The 24,601-nt window shown below is 36.3% G+C and overlaps 2 protein-coding genes across 2 annotated transcripts; both read right to left on the bottom strand.

The window, feature by feature from the left end:
• Window positions 1-6,876: 6,876 nt before the first annotated feature.
• On the bottom strand, window positions 6,877-7,849 carry LOC131298025 (uncharacterized). Its single transcript, XM_058323289.1, has 2 exons — window positions 7,373-7,849; window positions 6,877-7,289 (listed from the first exon to the last, which is right to left on the bottom strand). Exons 1-2 carry the CDS (start codon window positions 7,679-7,681, stop codon window positions 7,203-7,205), a joined length of 396 nt encoding a protein of 131 aa, XP_058179272.1. The 5' UTR covers window positions 7,682-7,849; the 3' UTR covers window positions 6,877-7,202.
• Window positions 7,850-11,494: 3,645 nt separating this feature from the next.
• On the bottom strand, window positions 11,495-14,290 carry LOC131336244 (uncharacterized). Its single transcript, XM_058372028.1, has 2 exons — window positions 13,825-14,290; window positions 11,495-13,704 (listed from the first exon to the last, which is right to left on the bottom strand). The coding sequence occupies exon 2, from the start codon at window positions 12,815-12,817 to the stop codon at window positions 11,840-11,842; it is 978 nt and encodes a 325-aa protein (XP_058228011.1). The 5' UTR covers window positions 12,818-13,704; window positions 13,825-14,290; the 3' UTR covers window positions 11,495-11,839.
• Between the last annotated feature and the right edge of the window lie 10,311 nt (window positions 14,291-24,601).

Raw genomic sequence — 24,601 nt, 5'->3', positions numbered from 1 at the left:
ATGTTGGCTGTGATTTTCCACCCACGGTACTCTATAGCTTGCATTTGAGTTGCCCTATAAATCTTGAATCTTCAGATATGGTGATTTTGCCCTAATTTTGTTTTACGGTTTGTAGATCTGAGTTGCCCTATAAATCTTGAACAAGTAGTTTTTTTTTCCCCCACTTCTTTGATCGGCTAATACGGCCAAGTAGTTCCAGTGATGGAGTTATTTTGTTGAAACCATTTTTGATTGGTTTTAAGCAGTTCAGCATCACACCATGAGCATCACACCATATTCACGTGGTTTTGTTGAAACCATTTTTGGTCGCAACAGTTTTTTGGTAGCCACAGTTTTTCGACTTCCGGGTAAAGGTTTTAAACGTCAGTAGCGCGTGCCCGGTTAAAGATAACGGCTGTAGCAGGCCGAATAACAAAGACAGTAGCCGCATAAAGAATCAGGGGTCCATTACTTAACTGGGAATATATCATTGTTGTACTATTTATGGGATTTGCTAAACTGGGTATATATCTTTGCTGTAGCGAGCCGAATATATCATCATACACTTAACTTTTTTTCAGGCATTAGCTTAAAAAGAAAGTTGTACTCTGTGGGATTCAGTACTTAACTAGGAATATATCATTGTACTAGTATCAAATAGTCGAATGGGATAAGTTTCTAATAACAAGATTTATCGTAGCAAAAGACAAATTATAATGGAACTAGAGGATGCACTTTAAAATAGACTGGATCATTTGGATTTGTCAGTTGATTGACAACGGTGTTCTAGGTTTGCTATGGAAAGAGAAGGATGATAGAACCTCGGTTGTCATAACATAAGTCTTCTCCTCTACGTCCGTCAATGAATTTGAGTATTTGTTGACAGTATCCTTGCTAAAAAGGCAGTCTAGTTTAAGGCTTCTAAGGAAAATTTTCCTATATATGAAGTTGGAAGTGATTGGTCTGTAGTATGATTGGTCTGTAGATTTGAGTTGCCCTAACTCGAAGTAGTTGTTTTTTGTTCTCATTTTGTTCAACAACTAACTGTCTCTAAGGTGTCTCTAAGGTATAGATAGCCATAGAGCTTCAGTTTTTTTTTCAGAAACCTTTTTGTATAAAACATGTTCTTTTCAGCTTTCCATGTTATTGGCATCCTCTATTGACTTGAAATTTCAATGGCGGTTACTGAGGCTCACGTGTCGTGTTAGGATTTTTGCATTAGCTTGCTAACTAGAAATTTCTAGTCGAACATTATTGTGTTGAAAATTTAGCTTGTGCCAATTACCTATGAAGCACCGTCATGCCTAATTGGTCGTCGTATCCATGTTTGACACACGACAAACGTGACACGTTGAGGACACGCCAGGTCGTCGTATCCATGTTTGACACACGTTGGGACATGGCACGAGTCAATATATATTAGTTTGTAATACTTGGTTTGGGCTTTAAATTATACTTTTTTACTAATAGGAAGGCAAATATTAGATATCAAAAAGTACCAATGTACTCCCAAAGTACCAATGTACTCCCTCCGTCCCATTTTATTGGCCTATGATTCCATTTTTTGCTGTCCCAAAATATTTGTCCATTTTAACTTTTTAATGGGTGTTAATGAGTTGATTTCCTATTTTGCCATTTCCTTCCAAGACACAATCAACATTTAAAACAAAGCATTCAAACTGCAAGTACACGTGGCAGGTACAAAATGAGTTACAGTACATATGGATTTCCCAGGATGTTCAAGAGCTTGCTTTTGAATTTCTTTCCGCCAAATTTTAAAACATTCTAAATCAGGGGTATTTTAGGAAATTGAATTACTTGTAGCTTGTAATTATGATGTTCCTTAAATGGTTGAGAATCCAAAAAAACCCAAATATTGTGGGACAGAGGGAGTAGTCAAGATAAAAATTGCAAATTGTAATGAGTCTAATGACAGTTTTGGTTATTTGTGAAAATGATGTTCATAGGAATAACACTACTTAATAGTATGTCCGAAAAACACATTAACACAGACACATACATATGTTCATTCTTTTTCCATTTCCTTGCTCAGGTGGATTCATGGTCAATCGTACCGATTGCCATCTATTGATTTTGCAATATTGTATGTATAATGATTAAAATGCATTGAGTTGCCCCAATAAAATTGGAATTGCCCAAAAGTATTACTTGCACTAAATGAACTTTTGCCCTAAAACAGATGGCAAGATTAACGAACCGTGAACAAAGGAAGAAGACAAACCGTAAGGCATTATTAGCAGCGTTATGTATGATGAGAGTACTCAATAGCGTTATTCAACTTTACTTGTTAATTACGGAGTTAATTGCTGAGAGGCATTGACAAAAGCCTCATCTTGGTGCCAATCCTAATGTTTACCAAAGCCAATTGGACGCACTTAATAGGTTGGTACGCGGGAATGACAAAACTTGTCATGACAATTTGAGGGTAAACAAGCATACATTCATGACATTGTGCCAATTACTTATTGAAAATGGGCTAGAGCCATCTAGAAATGTTACCGTTGTAGAGAAGGTGGCGATCTTTTTGTGGATCCTCTCACACCATACGAAGAATAGGCGTACCATTTTACAATTTTGGAGATCGGGGGAAACAATTAGTAGGCATTTCAACGCAGTTTTGATCGCGGTGATTCGCCTTTACAATGTCTTGTGGTATCATCCTCAGCCTATTCCTGCCAATGAGCCGGATGCTAGGTGGAAGTGGTTTGAGGTATATAATTCTTATGTCTTAAGTTTTAGTAATGCACTTATTCATTATGAATTAACTATTGTAATAAAAATACCCTTCTATCTCGTAGAATTGTCTAGGGGTTTTAGACGGTACCTTCATACCTGTTCTCCCCCCAACAAAACACAAGGCATGATATAGGTCAAGGAAGGGTGACTACGCGACAAATGTGTTAGGAGTTTGTAGTCGTAACCTACAATTTGTTTACGCGTTGTCTAGTTGGGAAGGCTCCGCCACCGACTCAAGAGTGCTCCGAAATGCCTTGCTAAGGCCTCATGGGTTGAGAATTCCACAGGGTATGTGACTTGAAAACCTTTCCATTAGTGAACATACGTCACCATTATTGTAAACATACTCATGTAGGGGCAACTAATCTTATTTGTAGGTCGTTACTACCTCGCCGATGCTGGTTACACCAATGGACCGGGATTATTAGCACCTTACAGAGGTCAACGATACCACATTAACATTTGGAGGCAAGGACACATGCCCCAAAGTCGGGAGGAGTTCTTCAACATGAAGCACTCTAAGGCACGAAATGTTATCGAGAGATGCTTTGATGTGCTGAAGATGAGATGGGGGATTTTGAGATCTTACTCTTTTTACCCCATTAGAACTCAATGTCGCATCGTCACTGCATGTATCCTTCTCCATAATCTCATTAAGCGTACAATGGCGGTGGATCCCGTTGAGGCTGAATACACGACATGGGAGCAGGCGAACCTACATAATGTACCACATGAAGTGTACATTGCAAATGTCGATGCTACAAACGAATGGACACAATTTCGGGATAACTTGGCAACCCAAATGTACAATGATTGGTTAGCTAATCCAGGGGGTGACCATTAAGATTCATGTAACTGAATTTGAATGTAATAATCTGGACATGTTATTTATTTCTATTAATTATATGTATCTGTTGGACATGTTAAACTTGTTGAACAATGGTCATGTGAACTATTTGAATGTAATAATATATTTTTCATGAGTACAATACCTATGTCAAATTGTAATCATCACTTAAATCAGGTTAGCATACCTATGAAAAATGAAGGAACTTCACAATCTGAACCAACGAGTCATAGGAAAAAATAAGATCGTAGGTTATGGACCTTTGTGGAAGAGGAGGCCCTACTTGCTGCCATGATGGAGTGTATATGTGATAAATATAGAGCTCATAATGGTTTCAAGCCGGACTACTTTAATGAAGTTGAAAAGGAGTTACAGAAGAGATTGCCTGGAACGACGCTTAAAGCGCAACCGAACATTGAGTCGAAGGTGAAAAATTGGAAGGAAAAGTATGCTCTAATTGTCGACATCACATGTTTTAGTGGGTTCGATTGGAACCATACCACTAATTCCATTGTAATGGATGATGAAAACGTGTGGAAAGAATATGAGAAGGTAACTTCTCCCCGCATACATTTAAACTTACTATTATTGTTCTTGCCTCCCACTTAATGTATGCCATTGTACATGTACAGTCCAATTCCAGAGCGAAAGGGCTGAATGGGAAGTCTTTCCCCATGTATAAGAGTTGGCAATTCTTATTTGGGAGGGATAAGGCCACCGATGATTTAGCCGAGGATGCGGCGGAAGTGGAAGAAGTTGTTGAGACCCTTCAAGATGAAGCCAATATAGAGCTTGATGACATGTTGAATGAATGCTATACTCCAACGTTTGCAAATGGTGACACGGTGTTTCCACGTGAGACACCATTTGTTGACATATCAACTTCTTCCGGAACTCCAACAAGCAATGCCATTCCTTCCGCGACACGAACCAATGCCAATACTCCAAGAAGCAATGCCAATACTCCAGCAAGCAATGCCAATGCTCCCACAAGCAATGTCGTGTCGGGAAGGCCAAAGAAAAAGGCTAAGGTGGACGCAAATGAGACGTCCATTCATGTGGCAATGGAGAATTTATTGGCTCAAAGCAATACGGCATTCAACAAGATTGTCGATGCGGTTGGATATGAGGACCGACTTTCTGCCAAAAGAGAGAAGGTGTTTACTGAGCTAATGAAGCTTGACCTTGAGATGATTGATAAGTTTGCTTTAAACACCATGATTGTGTCCGCCGAAGAAAATGTGGACACATTCTACGGCATACCGGAGAACTACAAACAAACTTGGGTCGAAACCGTAGTATCGGGCCAAATCAAATTGAAGACCACATAGGAATGCCTTAAAACTTATGCGTACAACGTTCAATATGGTGGAGGATGTGATTCCTTCTTTTTGTAATTAACTAATTACTACTTATGGCTCGCATGTGGAGGAAAAGTAGTCCTTCTTTTTGTAATGATGCACCTTATTACTTACAACTTATGATCATGTATATTTGGTACTTGTTAGGGCAACGATGATGATCGTAACTACTTTCTAGGGCAAATGTTAGGGCAATGATGATGATGATCATAACTATTTCGTAGGACAAATATAAGGGCAACCATGATGATCATAACTATTTGCTAGGGCAATGATGATGCACTTTTAATTGATTACATTGTGTATTAGTTGGCACTTGTATTGGTAACTATGATAGCCTTAATGGCAACTTAGTTACTTGCTAGTGCTTCTTTGATTACGTTGAGTACATCTGAGCCCAACTTTATGTATGTATGTGTGTGGAAATTGACAAGACAAGACAGGTTGCTGGGGTGATTTAAGGCTGTTATCTGCAAACTGCAATCCCATTTGTGTGTGTGTACAAGCTTGGCTGGTTTACAGGCTGTTCTAAGTATGTTTTATTGCTGGTTTACGGGCAATTTTTTGGTTGCTTTCTGGGCTGTTTTTTTGGCTGATTTTTGGACTGTTTATCTGTAGGTTTGCGGGCTGTTATCTGGCCTATTTGTGGGCTGTTTTCTGTGCAGTTTGGCTGGTTTACGGGCAATTTTTTGGCTAGTTTCTGGGCTGTTTATTTGGCTGGTTTGTGGGCTGTTTTTCTGCAGGTTTGTGGGCTGTTGTCTGGCCTATTTGTGGGCTATTTTCTGTGCAGTTTAGGTGGTTTACTAGCAGTTTTTTGGCTGTTTATTTGGCTGGTTTGTGGACTACTTTTTGCAAGTTTGTGGGCAGTTATTTGGCCTGTGGGCTATTTTCTGTGCAGTTTGGTTGGTTTACGGGCAGTTTTTTGGTTGGTTTCTGGGCTATTTTTTTAGCTGATTTCTGGACTGTTTTTCTGCAGGGGTTGTGGGCTGTTATTTGGCCTATTTTTTGGGCTTTCATTTTTGGGCAATTTTGGTGGTACTTATGTTATTTTTTGCTGGTAATTAAACTTATTTCTTAGGCTATGATGATATGGACAAGGCGAGGCATCGTATTGGCGGGACAACTTATGAGGGCCAATGGTTTAATCACTGTTTGACAACATAAGTTGTAGCCAAATGGTGCACTATGTGCCGGTTAAATCTGAGCCCAAAAGTTAATACTTAGACTTATATCAGTTTTGTTCTGCAGTTTCTTTGCTGTGTTATGCTATTTTTTTGCTGGTTTGGTGGACAGTTTTGTGGTTCTATTTTGAATGGACCCAAGTGTAGGCTGTTAGCATGCAGGTTTGTGGACTGTTAGCATGCTGCTTTACTAGTTTATTCGGCAATATTTTGGTGGTATTTAGGACAGTGTTGGTGTTAGGTTTTTGGGCAAGTTTAATAAGGCTTTTGAAGTTGTTTTGTTGATAGGTTTGCTGCCTAGACTTGTATTACTTCCTACCTTTTGGCTATGTTTTGAGGCTATGATGATATGGAACACGCTTTTCAATGCGAGGCACTCGTCTTGGCGGGACAACTTATGAGGGCCAACGGTTTAATCACCGTTTGGCAACATAAGTAGTAGCCAAGTGGTGCACTATGCACCAGTTAAAAACATATCTGAGCCAAGTACATATATAAATCATGTTAGTATTGGGTTAACTGTAATGTGATGATCGGTGCTTTCAATTAGACCTTTCAATGACAAGTGAAGATAAAGAATACTATTGGGTGGTTTTCGTTGGGCGTAATCCGGGAATCTATACAAGTTGGGAGACCGCAAAACTACAGGTTAATGGATACTCGGGGAACATGAAGAAAAGATACAACACGTTCGACGAAGCGGAAGGAGCATTGTTACAATTCCATGAGGAAAGATACCGGCTCATTCAAATGCAATCGGTCCAAACCGAACATCAATCAAGTGACGATGCTTCAACATCCGCAAGTTCTTTGCAAGTTCAACATCAACCTAGTCTATCAACATACTTTGTTCTAATTTTTATTTTAGGTTTCGTAGCTTGTATTTTGTTGGCACATCTATTCGATTCGGAATGAAGTTATAAGTTTAATTTCTCCAATTTGAAAATGAAAACTGCATTATGTAGAAAAACATTACTAATCTCAAATAAATATAATTACTTGAGATACAAAGCGGAATGGTACAAATTTCTTTCTCAAACATTTATTCTTTGACCACCCTCTTAGAACTTGAAACTTCTAGTTTTCTTGTCGAACAAAGCAATGGCCCCAACGATCGCATTTGGGAAATTCCATGTCCCGAAAATGTCTCAGTTGTGGGCAATCCTACATAAAATTAAGCCAAATAGTTAATAAATTTACTAAATACGACTTAATATGAAATTGGAAACAAATTGAAAATTACTTACTCGGATAAATTCATTCCAAACATCATTTTCCACCACCAGTTTATTTTCATTTGGATTCCACCCAAATCCCGGACTTCGAAGCATAGCGTCTAGATAAAAATAATCACGCTTCCATTTTTTGATTTTTCCTTCGATATGGTTTTGTTTAATACCTGCTTCGAGGAAAGAAACTCGCATTTGATTCTCAAGAACTCCTAAGTAGCCGGAATGAAATCCGTTCTCGGCTTGCCAAACCCCCTGATCTACAAGGCTCGTAAGATTTGTAACTAACATTTCTTCCTCCACCTCGCTCCAAGCCCGGTGTGCCATTTGAAGGAGTAAAAAATGAGAATTACAAAGTAATTTTATAAAGGGAGATAGATGTGTGTGCAAATGATCTGAGAGAGCTAGTGGTATTTATAAACCACTTTACCAAACATTTTTGGTAAACATGTTTTTACCTAACAAAATTTGGTGCACCTACTTTTCTTTTTCAACTACCAAAAAATGTACTTTTTAAATTACAAAATTGAAACTATATAATTCGGATTTCTTAAAACATTAAATCAAATAAGGTTAAAAAAATTTCAATATAATTACATTTATATTTATGCAATAATTAGTTCTAAATATGTATTTAGTGTAATTACAAAATGTACTTTTTAATTACTAAATTAAAAATAAATAATTTGTTTTTAAAATTAATAAATCAAAAAAGGTTAAAACATTTTAAAGATAATTTTATTCAAATTTATGCAATAATTGTTTGTATATATGTATTTACTGTAATTATAATGAAATAAACGTAATTTGTCCATTAAAATACTAAAGTGGGGGCAAATAAGTCATTTAACACCTTATCCCATCATATCCACCTTCCAAATCTCCCTTCTCAAAAAATCATCCAAACACCTCATTACAAATCCACCATTCTTAAAAGGTGAGGCCACCCTTCTTAGCATATCAGCATTCATTACATATCCACCCTCATTCTATATTCACCCAAAACAAATCCTTCATCCAAACGGACCGTTAGAAAGAGGCTCTTAAGTTGAGAGAGAGATAGAGGAATCAGACTTTTGACAGTCTGTATGTATGTTTCACTAACTAAAATAAGTACTTCCTCTGTCCCATTTTGTTATGCTCGTATTCCTTTTTGGGGTATCCTAAAATGATGTGTTTGTTTCAAAATTTTCCATTTTTGAATGTTCATATTATCATTTCACCCCTCATTTTCTCCCTCCCATATTTAAAATTTAAACTTGATTTGACATGCTAGGACTAATTTTTTTGAATAAAGACAACAATAAGTCAATTTTTTCGTCTTTATTAAAAAAAATTGGATTTCGATCGTAATTTTTTACTTTTTAAATTCCTCTTGTCATGAAGAAGCAATAATTCCCAAAAAATTGACAAAAAACTAACAAATGCGAAAAAAATTTGAATGAGGACAAAAAAAAAAGAGTCAAGTAACTTATTTGGATGTGGCTCTAGCTAGTACCATAATTTGTCAAAGGGGTAAAATGGTAAAAATGATAAAAAGTCAATGTAATTATGATGTTCTCTTAAATTTTGGGAAAGTCAATATAGACACAATAAATTGAGATGGAGGGAAGTACTCATGTTTTGAATTAAATGTAATGTATTGGGAGAGAATGATCTGTCTTATAAAACGGAAAATATATACTTAAAAAATAAGAATTTTAGCAGAATAGGACTATGTCTTTCATTCATTTTTTTTCCAATGTTCCTAATTTTTCTTTGTTCCGTTCCCCCTAATTTTGTTAAGCATTTTTACAAACAAGTCCACCCTTTTGAGTTAGTCAAAAAAAAAACTTATTTATCCCAGAGAAATCTTATGGACTGAGGCTAAGCTCTGTTCGTCGGTAATTTTGTACATGAAAGCTAGTTTTGAAAAAAGTGAAGTGAAGTAAAAAGGAAAAAGGAAATCTATTTTTCTAATTTGGGAAAAAATCAGGAAATACTAGTTCCACAAAAATATAATAATCATATTGGAAACATAAGTCAATTTTCCCCAAATGAAGAACTAAACCACATATTTGTCTCTAATATTCCCTAAATCATAAAATACATGTCCGCATGCTTCTAATTAATTTCTCCAATTTAGAGAGAGAGAGAGAGAGAGAGAGAGAGAGTGTGTCAAGCCAGTCACAAGTTGAACGAGCTGATTAAACTTATTCAAGTTTTGTTTGAAAATATCAATGAACTTAAAACAACGTTCAAGTTTAGTTTGATTATATAATAAATTATTCGTTTTTAAAGGAGCGTGCACACACTTTCCTCCCTCCATGACAAATAGTTTTCAAATTATATGGAGCAAATTTTTTTTTTTGCTGGAACAATATGCATGTCAGAGGGTGTGATGGAGTATCCCCCAAAGATATTTTAATGTCAGCTTGGCTTCTGCCGGTCATAAAAACTCAAATACTAGTATAAATGTAGCGAGCGAAGATTTCAACTTGCAACTTGTGAGGGCCGGTCAGAACAAATGTGACCCCCTCCCTAACTGGGCATGGAGTACGTAAAATCAATTGTGAGGTTAACAGAAAAGTTTAAAATAACCTTTATAAGTAGAGTGAAGTGCAGTTAGTGCCTTCCTGATACTCCCATGCACATGGGCAAGATTCGATTCCCGTAAGTATCCATTCCTCTCCCTCAAGTACCTTAGGATAGAGTAGATTATGATTAACGAATGACCAAAAAAATACCTTTGTAAATGATTAAAAATAATTTTTGATGCAGAGAGTTCGGGGTTACATGATTTGAATTCAATGTTTTCACTTGTAGACCTGGGCTATTTTCTGAGTTTCCACCTGTAGAACTTATAAAAGGGTAAAACACAATATCATTTTCTATTGACAGACAAAGGATATTTACTTGTATTACCAAACCAACATTTGTGCACACACGCACACACACTATCTGTCCTTAATTATCCTAATAATTATTATTTGTCCTTTTCTTTCTTTTTTTTTCCCGGTCAAACGGAAATTCATTGTCCTTTTCTTCTACGGATACACAATGCGGATCTCTTCCTTACCACACTATTACTCAACATCATTTTCAATATGTACGGATCATCTCTTCTTTACTAGAAATCTATGTATCATTGTGCGTGTATTTATAACATCCCTAATTTTTGGGGGAATTTTTTTTTTTTAGAAAAAAAAATTAAAAATTGATAAATTCTTTTAGTTAACTCTTGGTTTTACTCGGTAAATTTCTTTTCTTTCCATTTGTCTTTATTTAATTCATCATTATAATAACTCTGATTTTTGGTAAATAAAAATTTCGTTAATTATTGAAAAATCCTTTTTAATTACTTGGATTGCTTTGTAAAATTATTTTTAATTTCTAATAATCCGTCATAATTAAATTCTAGACTTATAAATTAAGTTTTCTTCATATAAAATTAACTAGTCTTTTCCTAAGGACAAATGGACTTATTTATACCCTTGCATATTTATTTATGTCCAGAATTAATTCATAAATTTTATTTCTTGGCTAGAAATCCTACTTGGCAAGTATAAGTTAATTTCTAACCAATTAGTTGGAAAAACCTAATCACCATTTCAACCTAGTTACATCCTCTTAACCCTAGGTGAACCTTTTCAACCATTCTTGAACCACATAAACCTTCCAAATTTTTTAAAACTCTAGTTTTTCCTGAAAAGTCTACCTCACTCATTAAAAGACTATTTCATACATTTTGGAAACCTTTAATCATATATATATATCACCTTAAAATTTCCTAGAAAGGCTACTTTGAAGCCTTGTTCATTCTTTTTGCATTGTCAAGTCCTTTTCAAAAGCCAAAGCCAGCCCTTTAACCATTTCACCTTCTATTGACTTGTCATTTTCCCCGCTCATGACAATCAAACCCATCATTATGCTTTTTTAATCAAACAAATCACTTTCCTAGAAAGTGCATTGTTCTTTCTCTTCATTGAAAGGTCACTTTCAAGGAGATATTTCTTCCAAACTCTAGTTGAACCTTTTCGACCTAAAGAAATAATCATTTTTGCTTCCATAAGTAGTATTCCTAGACTTGTCATGCATGCAAGCCTAGAAATATTAGACTTGAACTCTTAGTTGCATGAAGCGGGGGCAGGGGCGGGGGAGCGGAGGTGCTTAGAAGCTCCTTAGTTTGGGAGCGGCTATATATATTTTTATATATATTAAAACATGAGTATATAATAAAAAATTGAATATTGTGGTCAACTTAGAAAACTTTAAATCTGAGAATTCCCATTGCAAACATAATGCTCATACAAGGATTAAATCTAGCCAAATCATAGTTCAATCCTCAAAGGGAAGCCAAAAGAGAGCATATGAAAACTAATCCAACAAAAGAAAAAATAGTAAAATAACAACTGACCCAACGAAAGAAAAAACAAAAGACAAGAGAACTGTTCCACAAAAACTGACACTGACCCACCAAAAGGCACACTCTGATCTCATTTGTCATCAGTAGAATCCTAATTTCTTTTGCTTTTTGCCACGCGCTCTTTCAAGTCGCCTTTGTGCTACTGTTTGCTCAGGCGAAGGACTTGTGAGGCTTGGAGATGGACACGATGAAGACATTGCAGAAGTTGGTGATGGTGTAGGAATGGAGTTGTTACCGGGGACAGCTTCATCTTCACTTTCAGAAAGCGATACGTTTTCTCTTGCTTCCATTGTCAAGAGATCCTTCTCAATATTGGCATCATGACCAAGCACATCCCAGTTCTTAAACTTTTCATAATCATTTCTATACTTTGACAACAACCTTTGATTGTAGTGCACAGGTACCAATTTTTTAGCTCTCTCATTGTTCAACCTATTCCTCTTGATGCTGTGAATGTAAGAGTGCGTACTCCAGCACCTTTTAGCACACGAAGTGTTTACACTTTGAGACAAGACTTTGAGAGCTAGGGAGAGCAATGCAGGTGCTACCCCGCCGTATAAATGCCACCATGATAGTGTAGTCATGGTTGCTCTATTGTGCACCACTTGTGGTTGCGCAAAAACACCTTTGTTACTCACAAAATCACTTATTTGTTGCCTAATCAAACCAGCTTCAATAGGATCCTGGATGATTTTCTCAATCGCTTCGAGATAACCCCTTTGAACCTCATAATCGATATGAGGTTTTTTCCTCCTCCCACCACCTGGAGCAGGCTTTAAAAGCCAAGTATTTGTGTAGTATCTTGGAACCAAAACATATGCTAGGCAATGCAAGGGAATTTTCATCATGTCCCATCTTGCCACCACTAGAGTATGAATCAAGTTATAAACCACTGGATCATTTGAAAGAATATCCTTGATTTGCCCCAACATAGTATCCATTTGTTCATAAACTTTACCAATAATAGCCTTGTTTGTGTCTGAAAACCTTAGCATTTTGTAAATTGGCTTTGTGATTCGGAGGATTCTCTTTGCTTTTCTCCAGAAATCATCATTCATTATCGTATCTTGGACATTGTCATGCTCTTCCGGGGCTGATGAACTCCTTCTCTAGTTTCCCCATTGGCTGCTTAGAACCACAGAAACCAAAGCTGATCTCACTTTCTCAACTCAATGCATCACAATGTAGTGGTGCCCAAATCTTGTCTTATTTGCCTTAAGAAGTTGTAACTGAGAGAAAGACTTGAATAGGGCCTGAGAAGAGCTGTGGTTTTTGATGTACTTCACCGCTGCTTTGCCTTTTTTATAGGTCTCATCAACAAAAGACAAAGCCTGATCTTTAGACTTTGCTATATCTTTCATCAGCAAATTCAGAGAGTGTGAGCTAAGCAGTAGGACCAAAATACGTGGGGATGTTTCCGTTGAATAATTTCTCCTACTGCCTTGTAATTCGCAGCATTATCTGTTACAACTTGCACGACATTTGAGGGGCCAACATAATCAATGGCTTTGAAGAGCAACTTAGCAATATTTGCTGCGTTTTTCTCCACAGCAGAAACTTCATACGAACTAATAAAAATGGCTCTACCATCTGAGATAGCCATGACGTTAACCAAGGCTTCATTCCTTAAATTAGACCAGCCATCAGAAATAATGGATACTCCATGTGTGCTTCAATCTTGCATCAAAGGGGCGAGGGGTTGCTGCACCTTGATTTGTTCTTTGTCCAACAAGGAAGTCCTGACCTTTTCATAATTAGGGGATTTGTACCCTTTAGGTGCAGTGTTGATTGCATGAACCAAGTCTGCCCACGATGGAGACCTCACAATATTAAAGGGTTCGCCGTTTTGATCAAGGCAGCTTGCAATCTTCTGATCAACGTCTTCTCTTCTAGTAATATGGAACATGTTATCAACTGTTCCCTTGACAGTAGCTTGATCACATACCTATATCATGAAATATGATTTAAGACGTTAAATGTATGCATATCTATTGTCCTTAGATTAATGTATAGACTATAGATCAGTCTCTTTGCATATTTGTATGAGCTATAAACTCTTCTTTACCTACTGTTCAATGGGGAGTTTTTTTTCTGGCCTTAAAATTTATGAACATCCGTTTAGCATCTGATTCCTCTTTCTTTAGCTATTCAATATCATCGTGTGTCAGCTTTGCACACACTTGCATGCCTTGTTTCTTCTGTGCAGGTGGTATGCCTATCAAGTGTGCCCAAACTCGCAAATAAGACCCAGTGTAAGGCTTAACGTGGCAGCCAAAGTTGCATATAAACTTTGCTGATCCACCTCCACCTTTGGATCCTTTTTCAACAGGAACTTTTGTAACATATTTCCAAAGTGGAGTAGTTGATGGCTCTTGAATATCATCCTCTTGAATATCATCTTCTTCCTCAGAATGGATGCTTCGGTCAAGATCCATAGCGATTCTGAAAAGAGATAAAAATGAAAACACAAATTAGAAAGAAGATTAATGCTACGTATCACAAAAATTTATAGAAGATAAAATAGAACTATAAATTTATAGAAGATAAAATAGAACTATAAATTTAAGTTTCAGATTTGAGAAGAAACTGGAACTCAACATACCTAAGAGGCTAATATAGAAACGTGGGGATGGTGATACTCTCCTGCAATATCTATCGATGAATTTATAAAGAGGAGTGTGGACCGTGGAGAGAATTTCTTGGTGGCTAAATATTTAATGATTTTAATCTTTTACGAGAAGAGCCGTTGAACTCTTGCACTTACCACCTACTTCACTAATTGGCATTTGTGTAGATAACCAGCATCTCATTATGACATAGTGGAGAATTCTAAGTGCCTGTTTGCTTAACTGTTTTTAAAAGAAAAATTATGTCAATTAAGTCAATTTTGATCAGAAAGACAAAAAATATAGCCAATTAGTTGATTTCATTATTTGTGATATGCGGACCTATTATTTGTGATCATGAAATTAGAGGGTTGAGAAAAATCGGAGATCACTAGAACTTTGCTAGGTTTGATTATGATGGAGATTATAATTTGTGATCGGGTAATCATAGGATTGAGATATTGTAAGATTCAATGTGATGCTGATTAGTTAATTGTAACGTTTTTGTTATCTGAGATCATGACTAGTACAGGGTACAAACATTACAGGTTGAACTTAGCATTGTTAGAGTATGACAAATGGAGATTATTATGTGTGATCATGAAGTCATGGAGTGAAATTCAATGTAATGTTTATTAGTTAATGGTGCCATGTTTAATTTGTTAGAGTATGGCAAAGGGAGATCATTATCTATGATCATGACTAGTATGACAAACAAAGATTATTAATGTGATTGTGAAATCATAGGATTAAGATAGAGTAAGACTTATTGTGATCCTGATTAGTTAGTTGCATTGTGTTTTGTTAGAGTGTGACAAAGGAAGATCATTATCTGAGATCATGACTGGTATAGGCATTACATGTTGAACTTAACATGGTTAGAGTATGACAAATGGAGATTATTTTATGTGTTTTGTTAGATTGAACTTCACTTTGTTGGAGGATGACAAACAAAAATTATTATTTGTGATCGTGAAATCATCGAATTGAGAAAAATTCGGAGTTGGGAGATTACAATTTGAATTTGTAGGAGAATAGAATTAGGCCCCGATCCTTATTTTTTGAATTAAAGTCTATGTATTGTGAGAGAATGATCTGTGTCCTTATTTTGAAAAATACGGTCACTCGAAATCATATTTTTTAGACTCCTAGTATTTTGATTTCAAAGCATCTCATGAAGGCTTTAATTATTTGAAAATGATACGACAATTTATGTTATAAGAATTCTTACCAAATAATTTTTACTATATAAAGATTCTATTAAACTAAATTATTGTTTTTCACTTATTGCCCAAGTTTCGAGCAAGCCAATTTAATTTTTATGATGCAATGTCTCTAAATTTTGATGAGCATTTACTTTTTCTAGTTCATGTTGGAAAATGGTATCTACACTCATATTTTAGCCATCTACACTCTTCTTCTTCTTTTCTTTTTTTTGTCTTTATTTACATGAATTTACGATATTGTCCTTGAATGTGTGAAGAAGTGTTTTGAAAAAAATGGCAAAATAGTAAATTCAAGTAGATAAAGACAAAAAAAAGAGTGTGAATGACTAAAAGGGGAGTGGAAATCAATTCCCTTAATGTTTTAGTATTTTAATATTACCGTAAATTATAACCTCCCTCGAAACTGAAAATGGAAACGATAGCTTGTAATTAGTTGAATAACTTGAATTTATTTGGTGCATGAATATTCCTCTCAATTCCTTGCCAAATGTAAAATTAGTATATGATTTTATTTTAAGAAGAATACTAAAAATACCTTAACTTGATAAACTTTAAATTGACATTTGATATATGTACAATTAAATATGCTGATAAAAAAATATGTACAATTTGATTTTGGCACGGAATCTACATGCAAAAATCCATATACATACAGATGTATAGAATCTACCAGCAAAAATTTGATTTTGGCTAATTTTTCTTTCACTACCCATAGAAAGGAGGGGAAGTGAGCATGTAACGCCCCGAATTTTGAGTACGTTAAAAAGACAAATTATTGATAAAACCAAATGGAGTCTGGCTCTTATTACATCATAATACTCACAAGAGTACTTTTTATTACACAAGGAAGGGAACTAAGGTTCCTAACTACATCTTCGCCTGCTCCTCCATCTGAGCCACCTCTTCAGCTCCAAAGGCCTCCAAGGTGTACAGCTTACCTTGTTCATCTACAAAGTCTGACACATTATACCAGCGTCGCCACCGATATAATATGTCAGAGTCACCAAATGTAACACCATGAGCTACGAAAGCTCAATAGAAAAATCCCATACCCACTAACCCATAACTTACAAACAACAGGTTATAATAAAACATCGATTTCCACATGATACGTGTATACAGCTAACAATGGCACATCCACATTCGTTAATCAACTATCGTTGGTGTCCTTGATTCTCTTTGTTTCTCTTACGCGACTCATTGTAGACCGTGTCAACATTTTCACATTTCATAAACGTATCACCTTTTTAGAAACTCGTTTTTAACACATCCAACCTCGGTTCCGCCGTTTCGGTCTCCCGAGTATCCTCACAATGGTTCCGCCGTCCCGGGTTCCCATTGGCACACAAAACTTGCATTGGCTCCTCTCCGCGGATAACCAAGCCACATTACCAATGAGGCTACCACATCCGGCCGCATTGGCAATCTTCACAATGGGCTACCAAGTCCGGCCACATTGTGGTTTTCACAATCCACGCAATGGGCTACCAAGTCCGGCCACATTACGAGTTTTCATACACACAACGGGCTATCAAGTCCGGCCACGTTGCGGTTTTCACAATCCACACGATGGGCTACCACGTCCGGCCACATCGTGGGTTTCCATACACACAATGGGCTACCAAGTCCGGCCACATTGCGGTTTCAAAACACAACTCATCATTATCCACACCCTAGGTGTCATGTTTCTACTTTCTCGGTTCTCGTGTCTCGTTTACATGCAAAGACTCCGCGGTAGGACAAAGTAAGCATGAATCATTCATTGTAATCTAACAAGATCATCCATCTATAATACATTACAAGTAATACAATCGATTTATGTATGCAAGCTCATACTTCTTGAAATACGAATACTTCGATTCACATGGTAACGTTTTAACTTTTAAAAACCGTTCTTTCTTAAAGATCAAACAACATATGTTTTACTTGAAATAAGTAAGTAAGGATAAACTTAGAGTTAGGGGTAAGAATAATCTGCCTTGATCCGAAACTAGTCGGGGCCGAATAAGCTAGTTGGAAGATTCTACGGGTGGTGAAACTCGCAAATCTGGACCGAACTTTGGATGGCCATAACTCAGTCAATCTTTGGCCGAATATGATCGTTCTTGGGTCGAAATCGAAGCTCTAGAAGCGCTCTACAACTTTTGTGAAGGAAGTTGATCCTAGAAACTACTTTAGGTAGGAGAAAAATGGGGATAAAAGAAGGGACAGTAAGCTGTCTGGATATGGAAATCCGAGATTTTTACTGAACTTTGGATGACAATATCTTTGTCATTTCTTCACCGATTGGGGTGGTTCTTGGGTCTAACTTTAAGGTCTCGAAGTGCTCTACAACTTTCCCGAAGGGAGTTGGTTCTAAAAATTAGCCTAAGCAGGGGAAAACTGAGGATTTACGAGGGGCAGTAGGCTGCCTGGAAAAACAGAAATGGTTTCTAGAGAGAAGTGAGCAAGAAGTGAAGGTGTGAGTTGAAATGCTTGGAATGACTTGCTATTTATAGGCAAAACCTTGGCTCTCTCCTCTCTCTCAAGGCCGCCCCCCCCCCCCCCCCCTCTCCATACTTCAAACTTTGACACTTGTCATGCACTCATGGAAGATCAAAGGCTAGTTGTTAGGCTTGCATGGCTAGGTTAGGCTAAATGGTAGGCTTGCATGGCTAGGTTAGTCCTTGGATGAGATTTTGGAAGATTTGGAGACAATGGTACAAGATTCTTGTGTTAAACAATTGAAAGTTGTACAAAGGAGGATGATGGAGTTAAGATTTGGCTAGGAAGAATAACCACCAAAGATTTGAAGTACAAGGGAGATCAATGTCAAGGCATACATCACATCCGTCTTCTTTCTCCTCCTCCTCTCTCTCTCCCTCTCGGCTCACTCTCTCCTCTCTCTCGGCCTCTCTCTCCTCTCTCTTGCATGGTACACATACATATATATATATATATATATATATATATATATATATATATATATATATATATATATATGTACTACTAGTTCAAGAACACAAAATAAAATAATGGGTACTTTGGTACTTTGAAATCCAAAATGACTTAGGGTCAAGATTCACCTAATAAACAATTAAAAGGTACTAGTACTTTAATTAATATAGTAATGTACTTTTGTACTCTTGGGAATCTTAACAAAATATTAGTTTAATGGGTTAAGTACTTAGTTGAAAGATGAGCTTATTACCCAATGGATAATAAAATCCCTAACGGTTAATAACCAAAGGATAATAAGGTACGAGTACTTTAAATACTAAACTAAGTCTTTTAAAAGACTACATGTCCTTTTGAAATTTACACATGTGTTTATATATATGTACTTAGCCAAATATAATAAAGGAAAAGCTTTTGTCCAATGGGTAAAGATTACCCTAACGATTATCGTCCAATGGTCCATAGCTACTAGGGTACTTTTATTAGTAAAATAATCGAAAAGTACCTTTAAAGTAATTATAAAAGTTTATTTTTAAAAGATCATAGTACTTTGTTCAAATCTTTCAAAAATCCTTTTATTATAAAGAATTGGGTTTTTATTATCCAATGGATAATAGTTCCCCTAACATTTATCGTCCAAATGTTAAAGAATAAAATCAAAACAATAAAATAAATAATTAAACAATTTCTAGTCTAGGGTTTGAAAAGGTTCAAGATTGGCAAAACGGTCCATCTATGGTTAGGGAAAAGTAACTAGGTGACTTTCTAGTTTGGTTTCTCTAACAAGCCGGTTAGAAGCTAACTAGACTTGCTAAGTAGGGCTTAAGAGTCAAAAAACGATCTTTGAAGGGCTAAAGTGTAATTATGATAAGTTATGGAAATTTAAAAGGAAATATTAAAAGCAATCTAAGTAATAAAAAGAAAAATTCAAATATTTAACGAAATTTTTAACGTACCCAAAATTCGGAGCGTTACAGAGCAGTAAAAAAAATTTCCCCTTCCCACTTTCCAATTTACTTTCCCAACTTCCAACTATACAGTTGTACCAATTTATTACTTTCCCATCTTCCAACTATACAGATGTACCGTCCAAGATTTCAAATACAAGTAAAGGTGTAATTGGTTTAAAAAAAAAAATTACACTGTGATTGGCCCTACAAGTGTCGTTCCAACTATACAGATGTACCGTCCAAGATTTCAAATACAAGGTGTAATTGGTTTTAAAAAAAAATACACTGTCATTGGCCCTACAAGTGTCGAGAAACATATACAAAAGTGGGTATCTCTTCGTCTTCCCCTTCTCTCTCTCTCTCTCTCTCTCTCTCTCTCTCTCTCTCTCTCTCTCTCTCTGCAAAATAGAAAAAAATAGGGCAAGGAGATGAAACAGTGAGAAGATAAAGAAGATGAAAGATCGATCAAGAAGATGAATGCACGTGTAGAAGAAACATACTCCATAGTCCATACAAAGTCATCGTATTCCTCTCTCTCTCTCTCTCTGCAAAATAGAAAAAACAGGGGAAGAACATGAAACGGTAAGGGCAGATTTGTGTCTTCTCTCTCCATCTTCGTCATGCACTCCCATCTCCCTAAGGAGCGGGCTCCCGTCTCAAGGGAGACGCGCTCCCATCGCATTTTTGACCCAAAAGCGGGGATTCGCGTTTCTCGCGCGGGAGCGACCCCAAGGTAGGCTTTTCCTGCAACTAAGCTTGAACTTAATTACTCCTCAAGAATAACTTTCCTAGATTCCTTATAGGTGTACATACTAGAATTCGTCTTTCCTAGATTATTGTAGGTGTTCATGCATGCAACCCTAGACTTAGACCTAGAACAAAAAAAGAAAAGAAAAAGGAAAGGGAGAGGGAGAGGGAAATTTCGGCTAGGAGAGAGGGAGAGGGATGATCAATGCCTTACACATTTGAGTGTAAGACAAGTAAACCATTTTAGGCTACTTTAAACATAATCCTAGCCATTTATTTTCTTTTTTCTTAAAAGCAAACCCTCCTAGACAAGACAAGGCCAAAACCCTTCATGATCTATATCCTAGAAGCCTTCCAACTTTTATCTTACTTGACCAACTAAGCTAACCTAAACCTTCAAGCAACCTTAGCCATGATTTTCTAGCCTTCATGTTTAAAGTTAATAAGTAGCATAGCCATCATTGTTACTTTGTATGCAAGACTAACCAATTAGGGTAATAAGAACCTAGAAAGTAACATAAGGGCTACCTTAGAATGCCATGATTCTTACCTTGTGTGCAAGACTTGCCAAAGTAGGTCTTAATCACCTAAGTTTTAGCCTTAAACTCTCATGAATGCCCAAGGTTGATCTAGGAAACCAAAAGCAAGGCTATGCCATGATAAAAGGTGAGATTAGACAACACATGAAGGAAACCAATCAAGAGAGAGAGAGAGAGAGAGATTTGACATAGAGAGAGAGGGGGAGTTCCATTTTTCCTTATAAATAGGACCCTTGTTCAAGCTTTCAACTCACACCTTCAATCTTCCCACTTCTCTCTCTAGAAACCTCGTGTTTGTTCTTTGTTCTTACTTTGTTCTCGGTGTTCTTCAAGAAACTCAACCCAAGGCTGCCACCAAACCACCACTCAACCACCCTCTCGATCCAAAAAGTTTAGTAGTTTAGTCAAGATTTAGTTTTGAGAAAAAAAAGAAAGTCTTTTCTTTTCTCTTTCGAAGCTACCATAAGACTACTGTAAGAAGTCACTTCGTTCGATAGCCACACTCACCTTTCGTATGCCGGCGTATTTTCTTTTCCGTAGCCATACCATCCACCAAGAAGAACAGTAGAATATTTCTACGCACTTTCTCAAGTAAAAATTTTAGTTATATTATTATTTTAGTTTAAAAATGCATGTTAAGTTAAAATACTAAAAATAGCTAGCAAACTTGTTTTACTAAAATTTCGAAATGAAATATGATCATGTAGACTATTTCTACTCACTTTCTCTAGTAAAATTTTTAGTTATATTATTATTTTTGTTTAAAAATACATGTTAAGTTAAAGTACTAAAAATAGCTAGCAAACTTGTTTTACTAAAATTTTGAAATGAAATATGACCATGTAGAGTATTTCCACTCACTTTCTCTAGTAAAAATTTTAGTTATATTATTATTTTTGTTTAAAAATACATGTTAAGTTAAAGTACTAAAAATAGCTAGCAAACTTGTTTTACTAAAATTTTGAAATAAAATATGATCATGTAGAATATCTCTACTCACTTTCTCCAGTAAAAATTATAGTTATGTTTTTTGTTGTGCATGTTAAGTTAAAGTACTAAAACTAGCTACCAAACTTTTTTTACTAAAATTTTGAAATAAAATATGATCATGTTGAATATCTCGACTTTTATTCCGAAAAATACATGTTGTTTTGAACTTTCCAAAAAAAGAAAGAAAGAACGGATTTTTGAAATGTAAGAAATAATAGTTTGATTGGTAGCATGGTCACTAGATTTCACTTGAAAGAGGTTATGAGCATGTATACATATTTTTAGTTCTTAATGTTGAGTTATGTGCATAGCTTGTTGAATTTATAGGCTAGTCAATGGATTAAGCATGAAAAATACCATAGAGTTGGATGATCTTGTTATTTTAATTATTTTAGTTTAATTTCAAGATTACGATCAATGATGCATGTTTACAAGACACCGTATATAGTGTTCTTATGTGAAAAGTCCGACCGCGGAGTCCTTGCATGAAAATGAGACACAAAAATCGAGGAAGTCTAGAAACATGACATGTAGGGTGTTAATAATAAAAAGACGTATGTTAAAAAGAAAATGTTTTTGAAACCACAATGAGGCTGGACTTAGTAGCCCATTGTGTGGTGTGTGTGTGCGCGCCAATGGGAACCCGGGACGACGGAACCATTGTGAAGATACTCAGGAACCCAGAACGGCAGAATCGAGGTTGGGTGTGTAAAAAAATGATTTTCAAAATGTTGATTTGGAAAATGAAAAGTGAAAATGATGACACGGTCTATGAAAATATTGCGTAGGAGAAACTCTGATTACACTGACACTGACGCCAGTTGAACAATAAATGTGCATGTGTTATTGTTAACTGCATATCCGGAAGTTGTTGAATATGCATGTGCTATTTAGAAATCGCTGAATTTACATGAGCTAATATACTACTTCTATACCCTGTTGTGTATAATTATATATGGGTTAGCGGGTATGAGATTATTCTTTTGAGGTTTTTTAGCTCATGGTGTTACTGTTGTAACTCTGACATATTATACTAGGGGCGACGCTAGTATAATGTGTCAGACTTTGTAGATAAGCAGGGTGAGCTCTACACTTTGGAGGCTTTCGGAGCCGAGGAGTTGACTAGAATAAAGGAGTAGGTGGAGCAGTAGATAGGTGATAAGCACCCATTAATGCATATTCTTGGTGTTTAAGTCATTAGTTTTACCGTTTTATGTTTAGTTACTCTAGCTTTCTATTTGATATCGCACGTAGGGTGTGTTTACTCTATTTTGTAGGAAAATCGCTTAATAAGAGAGTCATAAAGCTTAAAGCAAGCCAGAGGCCTCCAAAACCCAAAAGTGATCAAGGAACGAAGCCATCGGGGCAGAAGAATCAAGCGTTGAAGACATGACGGGTGGCCAAGGACGTTGGAAGCCCAGCCGGAGGCCGGAAGTTGAAAAGCCCAAGCGTTTGAAGGCTGTATCGATACTTAGAACGTCGTATCAATACCATTTAAAAACAAAAAGTTTGGAAATTGTAATTGCTTATGGGTATCGATTCTCCGTATTGCTATATCGATACCAGTTGGTTAGGCGGCCTAGTAGAACTGTTCAAAGTGATCCGGTATCGATACAAGATTTTACGTATCGATACCGAGTGCCTTCGTAAGCAGATTTTTAGGGCGTTCTTTGGGATACTTTGTGTACTAATGTGGGCTTGTATAAATACCCCATTATGTTACATACCGCAAATAGACGAGATTTTACTGAACTTTTTAGATCTAAGAAAGATTTTCTTGACTTGTTGCTCACTCTTATTAGTGTTCTTCATTGTTCTTGACTAAATCCTTCATTTCATTCCTTAATTAATTGTTGTTTGCCATTTTACTCTTCATTAAAATTGTAGCTCTACTCTAGATCCATCTTAATCTCTTGTTCAATTTGATTTCCGCCATGTTTTCAATATTTAGCTTTGTTGATTCAATTTTTAGCATGAGTAAGTAGTTAATTAGGCTTGGTCATGGGGTGATTAGCACCCCACGATTTGACAATAAATCTTCATTGTTAGTTGGAAAATCAAGGTAGTTCGTATTTGTTTATCAAATCTCGGCGGTGTTGACCTCTTTGATCATGCATAGGCAAGAGCGAGCCTACTTGCCACACATAGATGCTTAAAGCTATGTCATCCCTTGTGTTTGCTAGATGAATGCTAGAATTAGTTTGGTATTTCGACTCCTTTTCTAGTAAATGAGCTTAATAATTAATCCTCCGGGTTGGGAGATCGTTGACGCATATCTCAAATCGAGTAATTCGAGAGAGAGCTAATTTATTTGAGTTGTGGGTGTTGAAATCCCCTAGACCTAGCCGCTTAGTTTAAATCGTTTTCAAATCACATTTTCATTGCACATTTAGTTCACTTCAAACTACACCTAAAACTTAGCCGCTTCAAGGCCACAATACTTGCATCCACAAATCCAATCAAGCCATGATGATATTCTCATGCGTACGATCCCGGACTTCCGGATTATTATGCTTCAATGGATGTATTTATCATACGCTTGAGATGATCATATATGGATATATTGACGAACGAAGCAATAGGAACCCTAGTTTCCCTTCCCTTATCAAATAAATGAACTCTTATGAGAATTATTTTGTAATAATGAGTCAGACTCTATTCAGATTTTCAATAAAAATATTTATTAAACGTTCCCAAAATTAGGGGCGTTACAATATTTCATTTGCAAAACAAAGATAATATGATCATTACTATTGCAGTTGACATTAAAAAAACATGGTGCAAAATGAAGATAATGTCACCATTAGTGTTGCATTGGACATAAAAACAATAAATGGAATCTAGATG

Source organism: Rhododendron vialii, chromosome 8a (genome assembly GCF_030253575.1).
Source record: "Rhododendron vialii isolate Sample 1 chromosome 8a, ASM3025357v1".
In the NCBI taxonomy this organism is placed as follows: Eukaryota; Viridiplantae; Streptophyta; class Magnoliopsida; order Ericales; family Ericaceae; genus Rhododendron; species Rhododendron vialii.
This window is presented reverse-complemented; position numbering and strand designations above follow the sequence as displayed.